This window comes from Notothenia rossii, assembly GCF_949606895.1.
Source record: "Notothenia rossii genome assembly, chromosome: 1".
Taxonomy (NCBI): Eukaryota; Metazoa; Chordata; class Actinopteri; order Perciformes; family Nototheniidae; genus Notothenia; species Notothenia rossii.
In genome coordinates, this window is record NC_136912.1 from 15,632,220 (window position 1) to 15,652,466 (window position 20,247).

Consider the following 20,247-nt stretch of genomic DNA (forward strand, 5'->3'; position numbering starts at 1 on the left):
TTAGTATAGTGTGTTCACCCACATAAAAAAACATATAAAATAACATATTTTTGCAGCTTTTTCCTCAATTTATGATCAGCAATCAGCAATACAGATAAGTATTAGATATTGTATACAGATGTTGTATTGCTGGGATCAATCAAAGATGAAAAATCAATTTACGTCCATTGGTTTGAGGGGGATTCAGAACTGCTTAAAGTAATGGTGGGCATTTTAATGTCAGTTTATAATAATAACTCTTTGTCTTCACAGGCTCCGAATCCGTCTCCTACCGGATCTCCTCTGGAGACCCTCAGGGTTTGTTCTCCGTTCACCCGAAGTCAGGCCTGATCAGCAACATCAGACCTCTGGACCACGAGGTTCAGCCGTACGCTCTGCTGGTCCTTCAGTCCTTCACCGACACCTCTCCAGTCTACAGCACCACTCAGGTCAACATCACCATAGCTGACATCAACGATAACGCTCCTGTTTTCCCCAAACTGGGCGACAGCATCACAGTTTCTCAGAACACACGCCCAGGGACAGTGCTGTTCATCGCTCATGCACACGACTACGACAGCGGGGCCAATGGGAGGGTGCAGTATCACCTGAAGAGTTCCAGAAACAGCACATTTGTTGTTGACCGAAACCTGGGGACAGTTACATTAAATCAGAGTTTAAAGGTGGATTATGAGCAGAAGTACAGTCTGGAAATCATGGCTAAAGATCAAGGAGAACCATATCTGAGCTCTTCTCTGACCCTCACGGTAAATGTGGACCGCACCGCTGCTGAAGACAGCCTCGCCTTCGAGACACTAGTCTACCAGGTGGAGATAGGTGAGGGCTACAGGAAAGACTCGAGGGTCATCCAGGTGAGAGCGCACCGCAGCCGGGGGGCTCACATGTCCACCTCAGGCCTCACATACTCCTTGGAGGGAGAAGCCGGATTTCCCCCTGCTCCGTTTCGAGTTCACCCAAACACCGGATGGCTGTATCTCTCCCAGAGTCTGGACTATGAGACAGAATCCATGTTTCGTTTCCGAGTGCTGGCCAGCGGCCCGGAGGCCTCGCTGGGGAACATGATGGCAACAGCCACAGTGACCGTGCTGGTGCTGGACATCAACGACAACCCCCCGGTGTTCAGCAGCGAGGTCTACTACTTCACTGTGTCCGAGGGGCCATCGCCTCAAGGCCTGGTGGGAACCGTCAAGGCCCTGGATAAGGATTCTGGGAAAAATGCCCAGCTGTCCTACATCCTGCTCACAGATGGGAAGTTCTTCCGCATCAATGCTAAAACAGGTAAAAAGATTCAGAATAATACCATCATTTTGAGGGGAAGCTTAGACGTACTTTATGGCTCCCAAATTGTGATTTTTTTTCCATACATCTGCATGTTAAACCTAAGCTCCAAGGTCCCCGCCGGCGGGTACTTTTTTTTTTTTTCATGACACTGTGTCTCAGGGGTTCTTAATATTTAAGAACCTATTAATGTGTAATACCAGATTAACGGAAAGAATCTCAGCTAACTAACGGTAGCTACACATACAAGATATCTGATTAAAGCTGAGGTTCCACAGATTATATAGGTATAGTATCCTCACTGAGTGATCCGAACTCTTGACAGGGGAAGCAAACACAGACATCACAACACATACCTTTACGAAGCTTTTACGGGAGATCTGTCTCACCGTAGCTGTCAATCTGATCAAAAGACGTGTTCAATGGCATTAAAACGAGAAAAAATGCGGCTGAATCGGTTGATCCATAGGTTGATAATGTTTCTGGGTAATTTTTTTCTTTTTATTTATAATCCATAATTCCATTTTTATGTAAAAATCGGAGAGTAAAAGTAAAGAATATACACAGTACACGTGTGCAAAATAGTTTCAGTCGTTTTTTTCAATGACAAATGTTAATTCAAATCCAATGTGTGAGTACATTTTATACATATTGTCCAGGGTTATTGAAAAGGAAAACAAAGGAAAATCTTGTTAAAAATCAAGAAGCTAAATGAATGATGATGCTGGAAGTTTTCTGCTAGCCAGAGGTGAGATTTCCTGTATCCGAAATCCTTCCTGCCAACCGTAACAGCCCTCTGCTTACCTGTGCAGCCATCCTCACCTTCATGTTCCCTTCCAGGTGAGATTATCAACTGGGTGGCGTTGGACCGGGAGCAGCACAGCCAGCACAGTCTGAAGGTGATGGTGACCGATCAGGGCCACCCTCGCTTCAACGCCACCGCCACCGCTCACATCCTGGTCACTGACACCAACGACAACACGCCACAGTTCACACACCTGCCCGCCAACAAGGAGCTCAATGTTCAGGTAAACCTGTTATAATCTTACCTGTATGTTGTCCTATTCCTATCCTATAAGAAGCATTCCAAGTTGATGTACTAAAGGAAAGACTAGTTCAATAAATCATATTATTCACATTATTCAAATTTAAGATTGAGAATGACATTTATTCGTATTTTGTTATGGTGTTGATGTGATCAATTATGAGGACAGAGAAACAGCCCTAATTTTCAGATGATATAACATGCGTCTATAACCATAGTGATATAAAAGATCTGAATATGCATAAGCATTACTTGCAACAAAGCAGGAAAGAAGTCCTAACCAGAGATATGTGTACATCTTTTAAATGTGCAGTGTTATTGATATGTTTTTTAATAATACATGCACCTCTCTTTATGCAGATATGGGCTGGGCTACCTGCAGGATCCTTGGTGACGAACATGTTTGCCAAAGATTTAGATGCAGGAGAAAATGGAACAGTCACCTTCTCAATGGTCTCAGGTAAGACATGTACATACATCATTGTTATGCACTTCTACAGTATTATTGATGAGTTCCTGAGTATCATCGTCCTGTGTTTCTCTCAGCTGATTCAGAGGATGAGGGTTTCGAACACTTTGAGATCGACAATGAAAGTGGAGACATCCGAACAACAGAGTTTTTTACCGATAACACCAAACCGTACTACACTCTGAGGGTCAGTGCCAAGGACAGCGGAGCCTCATCTCTGGAGGACACTGCAGTTGTTCATGTACAGGTACGATCATCCCTCCACTTTATGCTGTCAGTGAATATATATTCTATACCTGTATGACAATTATATGGCTTGCAATTTTATAAATGGCCGTAGTATCGATGCTCTGTTAACAGTCTGCCTTTCTCTGTTTTCAAAAACAACATATTGAAGTTTGTTCAGTTCCAGTAAAGGAAACGGTCATTTTTTATGTTTGTCTCTTCTCAAGCATGTTCATAAAGTAATTCCTCTCTGTTTGTATCCTGTGTATGTGACTTTAAAATGATAACAATCCCATTGTAGTTTGCGCAGGGACATTAAATACCCAAAGGTCCTAAACGCGTTAATTTAGGAAATAATTTGATTTAAAAAATATATTTCATCCAAAATGATCTATTTACATTACATTACATTTCATTCAGCTGATGCTTTTATCCAAAGCAACTTACAATTACCAATTACAGGGACATTCTCCCTGGAGTAACTAAGGGCACACTAGTGGTGGTGTTCCAGGCGGGATTTGAACTCACAACCTTCCGATCTTCAGCCCACCTCACTATCCTATTTAAATCAAACCAAAAGTAATTACACTAAACTGGACTCCATCCTTTGCATGATATATGCTCTACACACTTTTACAAATGTACAGACCCAAAATGTACAATTTTATGATTTTTCATTAGAAAAAAACAAATGTCTAAGCTGCCCATGTTTGGCACCAGGGGGAGACATTTATTATCATTTTAAAGAGGCTTTATATCAAAGTCTTAATTTAAAGCACAGGCTGTTTAGTTTTATATTCTGAAAGTTTGAAATGTTTGTCCCTAAAGGGTAGCCACCTGACTCACTTCATTGCTTGTTTTGTCTCTATCGCCCCATATTTTGTATTTTTTCTAGTGTTTTCTCTTATTATAATATTACTGTGACTCCTCTGACATTATTGTCTGACAGTGTATGTGTTTGACCTGCAGCTTCACGGATTAGAGACTCTCTACGGACAAACTAACCAGCAAACCATGAGGCGTTTCACGGTGAAGGAAGACACGGAGCCAGCGACTGTCATCGGCTCTGCTGGGGTTTCATACAAAGGGAGATTCCAGTACTCCATCTCCGAGGGCGACGGCAGCGTTCACTTCGGCATCGACAGCTCTTCTGGGGACATTTACATCAACCAGCCGCTGGACTACGAGTCGGCCATGCAGTACTTCCTCATGGTGCGAGCTGAGGACGTGGGTCTCGGCCCCGGAGTGAACATGTCCGTGCTGGTGTGTGTGATGGTGGAGGATGTGAACGACCAAACACCCTGGTTCCCTGACAAACTGGTGATGTTGGGCCTGCCGGAGGACGCTGCGTCGGGATCGCTGGCGTTTGCTTTTCATGCCAGGGATGCTGACGGGACTTTTCCTAACAGTGCCCTCCGCTACTCCCTGACCTTTGACCCTCAACTCAGCAGATCATCCCGCTTCCCCTTTCATATCGACCCTCTCACGGGGAGCCTGACTGTAACAGCACCTTTAGACCGAGAGACCGACCCCAGCTACGCCTTCACTGTGACCGCCACCGACCAGGCGAAGAGGAAGGAGGAGAGGAAGCAGACGTCAGTGACGGCTCAGGTGTTCCTGCTCGATGTGAACGATAACCGGCCGGTGTTTGTATCAGCGGACACAGTTCAGGTGATGGAGGACGCAGAAGTGGGGACTCTGCTGCATCATTTCATAGCCATAGACGGAGATCAGGGTGAAAACGGGGTCGTCTCCTTCATCATCATCGCTGGAAACAAGGAAGGACTGTTCACACTGGAGGAGAAAACAGGTAGGATTCTCACAGGGTATGGATTAATGATAGATAGATAGATAGATAGATAGATAGATAGATAGATAGATAGATAGATAGATAGATAGATAGATAGATAGATAGATAGATAGATGGATGGATGGATGGATGGATGGATGGATGGATGGATGGATGGATGGATGGATGGATGGATGGATGGATGGATGGATGGATGGATGGATGGATGGATGGATGGATGGATGGATGGATGGATGGATGGATGGATGGATGGATGGATGGATGGATGGATGGATGGATGGATGGATGGATGGATGGATGGATGGATGGATGGATGGATGGATGGATGGATGGATGGATGGATGGATGGATGGATGGATGGATGGATGGATGGATGGATGGATGGATGGATGGATGGATGGATGGATGGATGGATGGATGGATGGATGGATGGATGGATGGATGGATGGATGGATGGATGGATGGATGGATGGATGGATGGATAGATGGATAGATGGATAGATGGATAGATGGATAGATGGATAGATGGATAGATGGATAGATGGATAGATAGATAGATAGATAGATAGATAGATAGATATACTATTGGTATTGGCTTTAGACATCCAATATTGGTCAGGCTTTCATTTTTATTTAAATAATTGTCTTATTATGTGTGACGACATACCGTAAGCAACAGTCAATGTTAAAATGTGTTACAAAACATCCTGATGAATCAGTGGGTTTTGTGATTTGTTATGTTCCAAATAAAGTTCAGAAAGTTTTAGCCACTTTTACTTGCAAGTGTTAGAGACCAACAGACTTGTTTGATCCTCTTCCATCTTCTCCAGGCCTCCTCTTCCTCTCCGTCCCTCTGGACTATGAGACTCAGCGTTTCCACCGCCTGACGGTGCGTGCGGTGGACCGCGGGCTGCCCTCGCTCTCCTCCACCCAGACTCTGACAGTGGAGGTGGGGGATGTGAACGACCAGGCACCCGTCTTCAGTCAGAGCATCTACAACGCCAGTGTGGCGGAGAACAGAGACCCTGAAGAGCCAGTGGTCAGGGTCTCTGCCACTGATACAGACTCAGGTAATACTTGTAAGCTTTTGCATGTTATTAAAGACATGGTAAAGTAGGATTAAGATTCTCAGGTAAATGTTAAACACCATTTTATATAATCAATGGCTGCAACAAAATATTATTTTTTAACATTTAACTATTATTTATGTTCTGGTTCTTAGAAACTCAGATGAGCTGCAGTTTTCATTCAGTGGCATACAAATTCAAATAATCCCTCTGTGAGCTGAAGATAGCAGTACGCCTTTAAAGGGCCTAGATGGCAGCACTAGCATGTGTCCTTGAGGCCTCAAAACCACTGACTCAATATGCATCAAACTAAATACTTACACTTCATAATTAAATTAAACTCTTGCTAAAGCGTCTAACCTCCAACATAATGGGGTGTTTTGTAAATGATGAAGACATGAACAGTTGTCTTGTTTCCTTTTTTGTTGCATTAAACCCTTTTGTATTCAAAATATACGATATATTGAATCTATTAAAACATTATTCTGTTTTAGCTTTAGTGTAATACTGTAGTTTGTTTGTATTATCTTTAAGCAAAGTACCACATGACAGAGCACAGTCTAGCAGCAGCTCACGCTGCCATGTTTGGGTTAAACTTCAGCGCTGCAGTGAATCAAGGTTATCGTCTGTTTTGTTTCAGTCCATTAGCACTTTAATTCAGACCAACCCCTGCCCCTTTTCCCCCTCATGTTGTACCATTTGTGTCTTTTTCATGACCACTGTATAGCCCAGCAAATCTCATTTATCTGAACCCTAATATTAGTCACAAATCCACACATCAGTCCTGTTTATTTTAACACGTTGTGCACGGGGCCTCCTATATCCCACTTCATCCCATCATGTTGACAGTAGGAATCCTTTTAAACAGTGGAGGTGGAGGGGCATGTGGCAGGACGATCTGTACAGGAGGGGTTTCAATGTGAACTTTGAATTCTTGGGGGTGAGAATTGTCCAAGAACAGCAAGCACACAGATCCTCAGGGAGATTTGAAAGGTCCTCTCTCATGATGATTTCCATAATCCAAGCCATCTGTGCCAATAGGCGCCGTGTTTTCATCCGTCTCCTCGAATCCCCTCGTCTGGCAGCGCAGCCCGCTCTCCCACCAGTCTGATTTGATTATCATTTGTGCTGCTTCCCCCCCCCCCCCCAATGCTCCCCAAAGTTGATCATTGTTTTGTGCCTGTGTTGGTCTGTGTATCCAGTTTCCATGTGTTGGAGTCAGTCAGAGATGTGCAATATCAGCGAGTGTGACAGCTAACCTTTGTAGTACTCCGCGTGGCCTGGACTTCACTTTGTTCAGCAAATGTTATGAGGGTTTTTTCTTTTAAAGAATAACTTTTCTGTCCTCTGTGGCAAAATGAAATCATAAATGCAATAACATAGGAATGAGCATGTGTCATTCAAAGGTTTTACAGTTCTGTCTGCGCACAAAAGACCTTCTAAATTGATCAGCGGGGCTTTTTTGAGTTCTTGACATGGTCTCTCAACGCCCTTTTCAGATGGATGAAAACACTTTTTCTAATAACATTTGAGTTATAGAACCATTGGCAGGGAAATTGTTATCCTGGCATACAACAGAATACATGTTGTTTTAGTGAAATGACAAAGAAGAAACATATTTTCTCATTTAGGTCCAGAAAATAATTGTATACATCCACAAAATAAGCTTTCAACACTTTGTTTAGAGATTTCTATTGCAATATATTTCTGTTTATATTAGTGCTTCTAGTTTTAATGTAATGTAAAACATACATTTTTTCTCTTGTGTTCCAGAGGAGAATGCCGTGGTGTGGTACAGCCTGTTGCCTGGACCCGGCTACGAGCTCTTTAACATCAACCCGTACACCGGTCTGATCGCCACCGCCTCCCACCTGGACCGAGAGCAGCAGCAGCATTTCACTCTCAGAGGTAAAACACAAGCACATAAACACACACTGTTCAAACCTGTTGTCAGGCAAGGCAAGTTTCAAATTCAAAGTGCTTTACGAAAATTAAACCTTAAGAGCATTTGATATAGTGCAATGGAATCACATCACAAAAAACATTTCAAAACAGTCATTAAGAGAATATAAAAAAAATAGAATAAAACAGATATGTACAGTGTAAGACAGTTATGTTATCTTATCAAAAGCAGCAGCAAAAAAAGCCTGGATTTAAAATAATAATAATACATTTCATGTATATAGCACACTTTAAAAACAACGTCATATGACAATGCTATAAGCAGAAAATAATAAAACAAATAAAATAAAAAGTTATCTAAGGAGAATATTGAATAAGATATGGTAATATAAAAAAAGGTTAAGAGCTTAAAAGGTTAGGATTAAAAATAGGATTAGAAGCGGTTATAATTGCAGCCGACAGACACAGCAGTGTACATAACTTCTCTGAAACACACTTTTGTTGCTAAGCTGTTTGGATAATCATCTTTGTGTGTAACATGTGATTTAATAAAATCCTGCCCTTTCAAAAACCCTGTGTAAGTCAAAAACACATGCACTTACTTTAAATAAAAGGTGCTTCTCTTCACGCCAGAGGAAGCTTTATTCACATTATTTTAAACTTAATTTAACTGCCACTTAATTTAACTGCCAAAGGAATATGAGGAGTGGCTCTACATCACACAGCCAAGGCCACTTATTTAATGATCAAGAACATTGTTAAAACAGTCATTTTGGAGCTACATGGATAACACTTTGATTGGTTCAGCTCAGCAGGTGAGTACATGATTTATCACATTGAATGTTTTCTAAGCTGAAATTAATCAAAGTGCCCATGATGCAATGTCAACGGGGAACAAAGAGTTTTTACAAGTTGGGAAAGTGCTATCAATCCAGACCCAAATGGGAGGGCCAGGCCAGGCCCCCAATAAACACGTTTTTTATTATTTATAAAAAAAAATTAAATTATAAATAAACTGTGAACTTTATTTCTACGATGTATGTGATGTCAGATAGTAATATAAGAGTAATAAATGAAAAGCAGGTATGAAATACTATATGACAGTAAAACAAGAATACAGTTTAAAAGGGGAGTGATTTGTAAAATATCCATAAAGAAAAAGAAAATCTGTTTAAAGTTCTGTTTCAAATGGGTGTTGAGAGATGTATCCATAGATCTCTTCATTTTGCTCTCAAATTGCACCAGATTGATGCTTTTAACTTCAATATTTAAAAAAAATCTTCCCGGCAGAGCATGCCCCCCGACCCCCCTAGAGGAGGTGAGGTCCGCCCCCCACTTAAAAAAAATATCACTTTACCCCTGCTTACACCTATATGCCGTGAGCTGATTATCGAGCCTTCTTTGTAACAGTCGCGGGTACACTGTGCGTGTGGGGAGTGTTGCAGTAGTAAATTCAACTGTAGCCCGGTACATTAATGGGAAACCCTACATGTTTGAACACCCTCTATGAAACGTCAAGCTACCCCACAGCACCCCCAAAAGAAAATCTCTGGCGTCGACACTGGCCGCGGCACATGACGGTTTTATGTGCCCTCCCATGAAAATCATATGCCGGGTCTGTATCAATCGCAATGCATTGTTGATGGTTTTAAAAAAACTGTTAATGTTGATTTCACAATTACCAGATGGACATATGTTAAACATGTTGTCTTTAAGTTGTATTGACCAGAAAGACGTGTATCATCTATGGCTGGGATCTGGATTTACTGCATGAAGTGAGAATATAGGCACATCCAAATATTTAAAAGTCTGTGATCCTATTCTTTGTATTCAATGTTCCAGCTTTGCTGCACAGTTAAGTCAATGTTTGGCTCACATCTTCTCACTAAAAGGGTTATAAAAAATATCATGGCCTAAAGCGGCTAAAACAAAACATATAAAGTCTCTATCAAACACAGATATTTCTTTCTCTGTTTCTCATTCTCTACCTTTTCCCTTGACATGCTTCACAGCCAGAGTCATAAAGAATTCAAGGTCGTTGTTTCAGGGCAACGTAATTCAGCAGATTGATTTATGTTAAGGAAACAGTAGACTTTTAAAGGGCTGAGGTACAGTCTATCTAACCTCTACTGACGGCACACTATGCTTTTTGAAGTGTTTGCTTTCACTCTGTCGTGGGAATACACTGCAATTACATTCAAGCTATTCATTGGTGTTTGGTGATTGCTTTCAGATGTTTTATCGTGATATTTGTACAGTCAGCAGTTTAATTAACAATTAAACATAGTACAACAACATATAATAACAGGAAAGAATAAATGTCTTCAAGCTTTGCCAAAATCATGCAAGGCTTATTGGGAAATACAAAAATATGTGGGGATAATTTTCTCTGGCTGAGGATAAGTTTGGAAAGAAAGAAAATACAAAGTTATTTTCAGCTTGTATTAAAAACTGTTGCAGTATAAGTTATCTTGACAGGACTTTTATTGTATATATTTATTTCCCTTTCAAGGTCTGTACTGCCATTAAAATCTAATCTGGCATCAGTCTTTGGTCAGCAGAGATGGAGAGTTTTGACCTCTTAGAAAAACTGTACTTTTCCATACTGTGTAGATTGTCACATGTAAAACATATGTTTCACATATAAAGCTACAGTAAATGACTGCGTCTTTGACCTCTCTGAGCTCTTAACCAATCGCTGCATTTCATATTAAAGTACTTTCGGGACAGCTCTATGGACGGCATTATCGTCGTTTGGTCTGTCAGTCAGTCTTCTACTTTAGTCAAGACAACTCGACACCTTTTGGATGTTTCTGCATATACAGGACTGTCTCAGAAAATTAGAATATTGTGATAAAGTTCTTTATTTTCTGTAATGCAATTAAAAAAACAAAAATGTCATACATTCTGGATTCATTACAAATCAACTGAAATATTGCAAGCCTTTTATTATTTTAATATTGCTGATTATGGCATACAGCTTAAGAAAACTCAAATATCCTATCTCTAAATATTAGAATATCATGAAAAAGTATACTAGTAGGGTGTTCAACGAATCACTTGAATCGTCTAATTAACTCGAAACACCTGCAAGGGTTTCCTGAGCCTTGAAAAACACTCAGCTTGGTTCAGTAAACTAAATCACAAGTATGGGGAAGACTGCTGATCTGACTGCTGTCCAGAGGACCGTCATTGACACCCTCCATCAGGAGGGTAAGACACAAAAAGAAATTTCTCAAAGAGCAAGCTGTTCACAGAGTGCAGTTTCAAAGCACATCCACAAAAAGTCTGTTGGAAGGGGGAAATGTGGCAGGAAACGCTGCACAACCAAGAGAGATGACCGCAGCCTTAACAGCATTGTGAAGAAGAGTCGCTTCCAGAATTTGGGGGAGCTTCAAAGACAGTGGACTGAAGCTGGAGTCCAGGTATCAAAAGCCACTGTTCACGGACGTGTCCGGGAAATGGGCTACAATAGCCGTATTCCCATGGTCAAGCCACTTCTGAACTCAAGACAACGGAAGAGGCGTCTGACTTGGGCTAAGGAAAAGAAGCACTGGACAGTTGCACAGTGGTCCAAAGTCCTCTTTTCAGACGAAAGCAAGTTTTGTATTTCATTTGGAAGTCAAGGCGCCAGAGTCTGGAGAAAGGCTGGAGAGGAGCAAAATCCAAGTTGCTTGAAATCCAGTGTGAAGTTCCCACAGTCAGCGATGGTTTGGGGAGCCATGTCAGCTGCTGGTGTTGGTCCACTGTGTTTCATCAAGCCCAGAGTAAATGCAGCTGTGTACCAAGAGATTTTAGAGCACTACATGCTTCCGTCTGCTGAAAAGCTCTATGGAGATGAGGAATTCATTTTCCAGCATGATCTGGCACCTGCCCACAGTGCCAAAACCACCAGTAACTGGTGTACTGACCATGGCATTACTGTCCTCGATTGGCCTGCAAATTCCCCTGACCTGAACCCCATAGAGAATATGTGGGGTATTGTGAAGAAGAAGCTGAAAGACACCAGACCCAACAATGCTAATGAGCTAAAGGCCGCTATTGAAGCATCCTGGGCATCCATAACACCTCAGCAATGCCACAGGCTGATTGCCTCCATGCCACGCCGCATTGATGCAGTAATCCGTGCAAAAGGATTCCCAACCAAGTACTGAGTGCATTAATGGACATTTTCAAATGTTTGATTGTGTTTTGCTGTTATAAATCTTTTTTTTTTACTTGGTCTGAGGAACTATTCTAATTTTTTGAGATAGGATTTTTGAGTTTTCTTAAGCTGTATGCCATAATCAGCAATATTAAAATAATAAAAGGCTTACAATATTTCAGTTGATTTGTAATGAATCCAGAATGTATGACATTTTTGTTTTTTTAATTGCATTACAGAAAATAAAGAACTTTATCACAATATTCTAATTTTCTGAGACAGTCCTGTAATGTGGCACAGATAGTGGATGAATCCAAAATACTTTGTTATTCACTGGACTTTACCTGTAGCTCAACCCTCGGCTGAAATTAGTATGTGTCCCACACGTTCAGTCCAAAAACATGCAAGCGTAATGGCATTACTTGTTATTTTGTGTGTTACAAATTAGCACATTTTAGCATGCTTTTGATTCCTTTTGATTCCTGTGTGCAGTCCAGGCTCGTGACAGCAGCACGCGGCCTCTGTCGGGGACGGCCACAGTGCTGTGCTCGGTGCTGGACGACAATGACAACCCTCCGGAGTTCATGCAGTCATCGTTCCAGATCAGCCTGCCAGAAAACCTCCCTCCTGGAGTGGTGCACACTGCTCAGGCCTCGGATCCAGATCATGGAGAAAATGGAACTATACACTACTCCATTTTCGGTAAGGAACCCAGAATAATGCTCTGTATGTCAAACTAATTACAATTTGATCGTTTTTGCAAAAATGTTATTGGAACTAACATTATACTCACCAAGTCAATAGATACTCCGAAGCTGTGATTTAACAGATGTATTCTATAATCTCTTTCCACTGTCTTTAGGTGAGGACTACAGAGGTCGTTTCACCATCAACAGCCACACAGGGGCTGTCAGCACCACTCAGGTCCTTGACCGCGAGGAAAGGCAGAATTACACTCTCACCATACAGGCCCGGGACTATGGCCCCACCCCGCTCAGCTCCACCACCCAGCTCCAGCTGCTGCTGCTGGACCAGAACGATAACATCCCCTCCTTCACCCGTAAGAGCTACCACGCCTCCGTCAGCGAGGGCCTACCTGCGGGAGAGGAGATGCTGCGGGTCAGCGCCTTTGATCCTGACGAGGGGTCTAACGGGGAGCTGACCTACTCTCTGACCGAGGACAGCAGCCAGGGGGCCTTCTCAGTGGACGCCTTCACAGGAGTGATCCGCTCCACCAGGGCTCTGGACAGAGAGAGCAGAGCCCAGTACACCTTCAGAGCTGTGGCCACTGACGGCTGCTCTCAGGGGCCGCTGAGCTCTGTGGCATCGGTGACCATTCAGGTGGAGGATGTGAACGACAACGTGCCAATCTGTGAGCAGAATCCCATCAACGCATGGGTTTCTATGAGGACTCTACCAAACCAGATAGTAGCCACGCTGTCGGCAACAGATGGAGACCAGGGTGACAACGGGACTATTCAGTTTACGTTGTCTGATAAGGAAAACCTGTTCGACATCAACAGCGAGTCTGGAGATATTTCACTGAGAAGGCGAGTGAGAGCAGGTTTCTCTGAGAGGAAGCTGCAGGTTCTGGTTTCAGACAAAGGACAACCTGCTCTGACCTCCACCTGCCTGGTTTTCATTTATCTCAAGGGAGAACACGAAGGACTGCAGTTCACCAATAAAGTATACAATGCTACTGTCAACGAGAACAGCAGAGCTGGTACGTTTTAACCCTCTTTATTCTTCCTTTTTTCACTGATCTCACTGATTTAAAACCTCATCAACCTTTTTACCCTCTTTTTCTCAAGGCGCTTGGATTGCAAAAGTGGAGGCCAGTGACCAAACCAACAGCAGACAAAGGATCACATACAACATATTTAGTGGCAATGAGCATGATGTTTTCTCCATCAACCGTCACACGGGTAAGAAACGTGAAATCTTGTAACGGAAAACTTTGCTTTTGTTCCTTTTTTCTCGCCGTCTATCCAAAGTTGTTGCTGGAGTTCACTGTTTATGATTAGCAGATGGTATTTTTGTTATATATGCAGGAACATTATCCATGCTTCCATCATTTGAGTTAGGCTAAAAGCTCAAATTATCATTCACTCATCCATTTTATTTTCCACAAAACCATCCAGAAAATGACTTTTGATTTCCAGCCTTAAATTGTTTATGTACAACTAATAAGAAAACCCTTGTTGTTTTCCGTTTCTCTTTTTAAAATGCTCTTTGAACTAATCTGGTTCATCTGGTTGTTTAAGTACCCGTATTTCCCAAATAATTATTATTGTTGCCTGCCTGATTGTATTACAGTCTAAGCAAACTCTTTTTTGGAGTCATATTAGCATAACGTAGTATGTAAGATACAGTTAAACACATTATTATACTGACATAGGAAGAAATACTTTCTTAAGGTCACCACAAAAACTTGAACCTAAATATGCTTCTGTCAGCACCTTTCTTAATCAATGAAGATTCTTGTTTTTGATTCAATTGCTTTCCTCCAATTTGATTTAAAGGTCCCATGTCATGGCCATTTCTACTGATCATAATTCCATTGTTGAAGTCTACTAGAATAGATTTATATTGTGCAATTTTCCAAACTCACATTGGTTTCTCATACAGTATCTCTGTATAGCATGTGTATTCACTCTGTCCTAAACGGCTTGTTGCCGCTCACACACACACACCTGCAGCCTGGCTGTGGGTCTGTCTGTGTGTGTACTCGGGGCCGGGCCGGGAGTCGCCGTGTCCCGCTGTCTCAGGTGTGTGAGGAGCTCCGCGGATTGGTCCATTTGGATCGTCGTTACGTGCAGGGGCGGACTGGCCATTAGGAATACCGGGAGTTTTCCCGGTGGGCCGGTGCTGTGTGTGGGCCGGAGGGCCAAAAAAATAATAATTACATTTTTTTCTTTGCCTAAATCCTACCAGCCCACATTTGTAAGTGTTCCGGCCACTCCCTGGGCTGGGCTGGGCCGTTCTGATAGGTGATCTATGTTCTATCTATCAGATAGTCTCACTTTCACACATCAGGCCCGTAGCAGCTGTCACTGCGCAGTGAACGATCAGGAGTGAGTGACTGAGAGACCTAGCTGGCAGTTGCTTACAGATGGATAAACAAGCTCCAAAGCGTAAAGGCGCTTTTGTATAGTTTGTATATACAGTATTGTAGCGAGCCCTGGGTTCAGAGGGAGGGGCTTGCATAGGGGGGGGGGGTCACTTTTGCCTCCACTTGCTGTTCAAATAAATGTTGAAAGAAAAATTAAATCTGTTAACAGTTCTGTTTCATATGGGTGTTGAGAGATGTATCCATAGATTTAGTCCCTAATTTTGCCCTCAAAGTGCACCAGATTGATGCATTTAACTTCAACATTTAAAAATCTCTTCACGGGGGAGCATGCCCCCGGACCCCCCTCAAGGAGGTGAGGTCCATCACCTGCCCACATCCCCTGTTAAATTGTTTCACCCACATTGAGGATGCTTCCTACGCCCATGTTGTCAGGCAAATTGGGTCAAAATGTTATTGCATCAATGATCTGTTAACATTTAAATCACTAAATATATGCTGTAACTATTTTGCTCTAGGCAACTCAAGGGCTCAGGTAATGTGATTACTATATGAATAATGGTCCAAAATAACATAAAATGCATAGGGTTTTTTGTTAAGTAACATACTTTCGTCGCCGGCCAGCCGATACATGCCGCGCATTAAGTGGGCCTGTCTGTCAATTAATCCCTGGGCCACTTTTTCCTCCCAGTCCGCCCCTGGTTACGTCACTTGGTTCCCGAAAGAAAAAAGTGGGAAAATAAAATCTCCAACGAGGTGTTCTGGGGCAGCATAGACAGGTCTTTCCTGTGTTCTGTGTACTTTGAGGGTTTGTGACTTTGCAGACCGTTTACATGCATACAAAGCTACATAACACACAAGGGGATGGGTAATAACCGTAAAAGCATAACATGGGACCTTTAAAAAATATATATATATATCGACATGAAATAGAAAGAGCTTTACCGGTGTCTGATGTTGGGTGGTCACAGTCTTTGGGATATGTCTTACTAATGGCTTATTCCTCTCCTCCAGGTGAGATCCGGGTGCAGAAAGATAAGTCCCTGGACTTTGAGGCGAGCGCTGAGATCCATCTGGTGGTGCTGGCTGACAGCGGGCTGCAGACGGCCCACTGCAGGGTCTCCATCAGCCTGCTGGATGTCAATGACAATGCACCGGTGTTTGAACACAGCAGCTACAGAACAGCTGTCTGGGAGGGGCAGGTGCACAACACCTACATCATGCAGGTAGATGTTATGAATATTAAACCCTTTGACATTAGAAATACCAAGCATGTATATCATATATTTAGTTGTAATGATTGGTGTTAAGAGGTCATTAAACACCCACATTTTTTCAGATGTTTGCGTCTGATGCTGACAGCGGGGTGAACGGACAGATTGATTACTCCATTGTGTCCGGTAACTCTAACGAAGCGTTCGTCTTGGACTCTGTTAGTGGGATTCTTGCTACCAATGTCTTGCTGGACCGCGAGATCACCCCTTCATACAAGTACGATGACATTGATTTAAAAAATAAATAAGTTACTATTTCTAGAAAGTGTGATGGTTGAGACAGAATAAATGTATATGTTTTTACTTGAACTAAATTGTACCATCCTCTCATAGCTAGTCTCTGTATAAGCAGTCTAAGTGAGTTTACTTCAAATATCCATGGCATATTTTGTCAATGTTTAAAGTTATCTGTATTACATGTTTACATTTTTAGCAACAAACCATTTAATTATAATAAGAGTTTCTGCCTTTGACACATTGTCAAACCCTTGCCGAAGCTGTAGTTGTTCCATGTTGACCAAATAATCTATGTTTTATCTTTATTAGGATTTGTATGCAAGACTCTATATTTATTTTATATTTGGCACTGTGCAGTTTTACTGCTTGCTTCTTTAAATATTGTAGCTCAAAGTAGTTCAGCTCAAAAGTCTGCTCGAGTGAAAGTCGTGTTTCTTTTAATGTCCTCGCTTGTTATTGAGAGTACAATATCCCATACAATTCCAGCCCAGCATAAAACATAAACTACCTAGCCATAATATCCAAAGTGCAATCATTAATCTTTCACTACATTTTATATTACAGACTGGTCCTGCAGGCCGCAGACAGGGGGAACCCTCCGCTCAGCAGCACCACCACCATCAGGGTCCAGGTGGTGGACGTCAATGACAACAGCCCCGCCATCCCCCCCATGGAGCCTGTAGTTATAGCAGAGAGTAAGCACTACTGCTGTCCAAGATAAACACTATATAAACACTGCGTTTGTTCTTTGTCTGTTTGTGGACTTATTTGGACCTCTTCTTTGGTATTGTAGATCTGCCAGCAGGTTACATGGTCACCCAGGTCACTGCCAATGATGTGGACTTGAGCTCGACCATCACCTTCAGCTTTTCAGGCAACAATAGCCTCAATGACCCCTTTGCCATTGATCAATATACTGGTGTAGTCACCCTGACTCAGGCCCTGGACTATGAGGAGCAGACAGAGTACACCGTGGTAGTCTGGGCCTCTGATTCCATCCACCAGACCACTGGAGAGGTCAAGGTTCAAGTGCTTGACGTCAATGACAACGCTCCAGTCTTCACCAAAGTTTCCTACCAGGTACAAATTATTATATGTGTTGAAGAAGATTAAAGGTACACATACATACTGGTGTGTGTCACAATGCCGTGAATAGCACAGTACATGCATTGTATTACTGTGAAATGACAGAAGGTATAACCTTCCATTACATTTTGAAGTTTACCTTATTTGTTTATGTTTTATTAAAGTGATTAAGAAGAACTACCTTTTGGTTACAGGGTTATAAAAAACCATGTGTCTGGTGCACATTATACTTCAGTATAACTTGTTCTGTTTTGGTGCATACTCCTTATGTCATCAAAGAGGCACTCCTGTGGTTTGGTCTGTCACTTTCATAAAGTCGGAGAATTCACGAGGCAGATTTAAAAAAAAAAAAACTGGTCCAAAAGCAGGGTTAGGGTTCTTTCTTTAGTATAGGTCAATCTCAAGAAATAATGTATCCTGCATTTCACATAGTGGAAATGTGTCGGGTAAACAACACTTCTTAGTTCTATAGCACTTATTGTATATACATATTTTATATATATATATTGTTATCCTTTATTTTTATTTTATACCTCGGGACTTTGGGAAACAGTATTTCGATCTTTCTGTGTGCACAAACATATTTTGAGATTGACAATAAAGTTGACTTTGACTTTGACTTCTTAACCTGGTGGAGCACACTTTAAATAAATGGTCACAAGGCTGGCACTTTATACAAAGCCACCAGTTGCGTTTTGACAAATATTAGTTAATTGAACGATTCTTCCACTTCAAAAACTCCATAAAAGTCAGAACTAAAAAATCAAGTCAGAACTTTAAAAAAATTCAAGATGTTGACTGAATTATTTGAATGTTTCTGTTTTTCTAAATCGAAGTGGAACTATCCATTTGAAGGATCCTCTGAATTAAAGAGTTATTACACCTTACAACTCAAAAGTCCTTCTTACAAATGTTGAGTTCTGGAGCAGTAAAACAAATGTATTAACCTTATGAGAAAGTGGCAATTGACTGGATATAGACTTTACATCTTAATCTTTCTTCAGATGTGACTTACTATTTGTTCTCTGTTCAAGGTGGAGTTGTCAGAGTTGGTTACGGCAGACACGTTCATTTTGTCAGTGTCTGCTACCGACAGAGACGCTGGACTCAATGGAAAGATCACCTACAGGCTTCTTTCATCTCCTTTACAAGGCTTTTACATCGAGCCAGACAATGGTGAGATAGTTTTACTGCTTTACTGATGGAAAAAACATCCTCCAAACAAGCTTTCATTGACAGTAAACCCTCAGTAGCCGTTTACACATATATAGAAAAGGGACAGGTTAAGAAGTCACCAAAAGGATAAAACAATGATCCAAAATATATTGCAGTTTTTCTGTAAAGACATTACCTACATGTAGGCTTTACACGTTTTATGACTGTCTTGTGGTCTGATTTTATACTCTACCCTCTTCTTCCCTCTTTTAAAATTTCAAATCAGTTTTTCTGGCATCGAAAAAGGGGAACAGGCCAAAAAAAGGGCGCAGATAAAGTCTTTGCGTGGTTCTGAGCAGCTCAGCAAACAATATCAGAGTTGTCATTCTGCCAATCACAGCATATTTCTCTAGTGTATATATTTTTCATATTCTTGGATGTGCAAGTGAGTTTCTGGGGCAGTGGGAAGAGAAGCAGCAGAGAAGGCAATTAGATAAAGTGCTTCAGAGGAGCCATGCCTATCCTAGTATCTCCCTTTTTAAAATGTCTAAACATTAGCGGGAAGATAAATCCTATACAGAACTGAAAAGAAACCACTGCTCCTCATTTTTGGCTAGTCTTTTCCACTCAAGAATGATTCATGGACATCTATCATTGAACTCCAGAGTTTGATATTTAAAGAAATATATTTCCTCCATTTTGCGGTGACGAGCACCAATGAAAATTGAAAATTGCAATGTTGACAAAAGTCCTCTAAAACCGAAATGTTAATGTGATGGTTTTTGTGGTGAAGTGCCTCTCAATGCATATTTGTTTACTAACAATGAACAGTGCTGCTTTGGAGTATAGTGAATGAAGTCATCATGTACAAAAACTGAAGTGGCAGTGAAGTGGAACAATACATCGAAAAGACAAACACCTTATTGTTATCCAAGAGGGACATTTGCTCTCTCATTCTGCACATGGAATTCATTAAATAATAATCACACAGAAAATTATGGTGCATTGCGGTGTCTAATAACAGGGACAATTTTGATTTAACTCTTAATATATTGCCTTACAAACAGACATGTTTGGAACAATCCGTGAAAGTGTATTTGTAAAGTCATCCATCATTTTTGTTACTTCAGAAAGACTGCTTAATGACTGGCTGCAATATATTGTTTGAATAAAACTGAAACACACTTTAGTAGAAGATTTACTTGGACAGTGAAATCTCCTTTTAAGTACAGTTGCCTATTCAAACTTTGAGTCGACACAAAGCAACATTGTCATTCATCTGGGGTCATGTTTAAATCAGACCTTTAACTTGAATTTACTTTCTACCAACAGAAATATCTGGGTCTTTTGAGCGTGTTATATTTTCCGCTATGATTACAAATCTACCAAAAATAGGGTATTGTACAGTTAGGTTGAAAACAACAAGAATAATCTAAAGTATCCTAAAATCTCCATTTAACTTTCCCATTGGATACATTATAAAAA

At 41.4% G+C, this 20,247-nt stretch overlaps 1 protein-coding gene across 1 annotated transcript in view; it reads left to right on the top strand.

Moving 5' to 3' along the window:
- dchs2 (dachsous cadherin-related 2) overlaps window positions 1–20,247 on the top strand; it is a 32,649-nt gene that overhangs the window by 8,794 nt on the left and 3,608 nt on the right. The window contains exons 5-19 of the mRNA XM_079681554.1: window positions 253–1,278; window positions 2,119–2,306; window positions 2,684–2,783; window positions 2,870–3,039; window positions 3,987–4,827; window positions 5,658–5,897; window positions 7,668–7,802; window positions 12,433–12,642; window positions 12,803–13,663; window positions 13,752–13,865; window positions 16,025–16,236; window positions 16,350–16,501; window positions 17,086–17,216; window positions 17,315–17,601; window positions 18,642–18,783. Of these exons, the coding sequence (XP_079537680.1) occupies window positions 253–1,278; window positions 2,119–2,306; window positions 2,684–2,783; window positions 2,870–3,039; window positions 3,987–4,827; window positions 5,658–5,897; window positions 7,668–7,802; window positions 12,433–12,642; window positions 12,803–13,663; window positions 13,752–13,865; window positions 16,025–16,236; window positions 16,350–16,501; window positions 17,086–17,216; window positions 17,315–17,601; window positions 18,642–18,783 (4,809 nt within the window). The remainder of the gene's footprint in view (window positions 1–252; window positions 1,279–2,118; window positions 2,307–2,683; window positions 2,784–2,869; window positions 3,040–3,986; window positions 4,828–5,657; window positions 5,898–7,667; window positions 7,803–12,432; window positions 12,643–12,802; window positions 13,664–13,751; window positions 13,866–16,024; window positions 16,237–16,349; window positions 16,502–17,085; window positions 17,217–17,314; window positions 17,602–18,641; window positions 18,784–20,247) is intronic.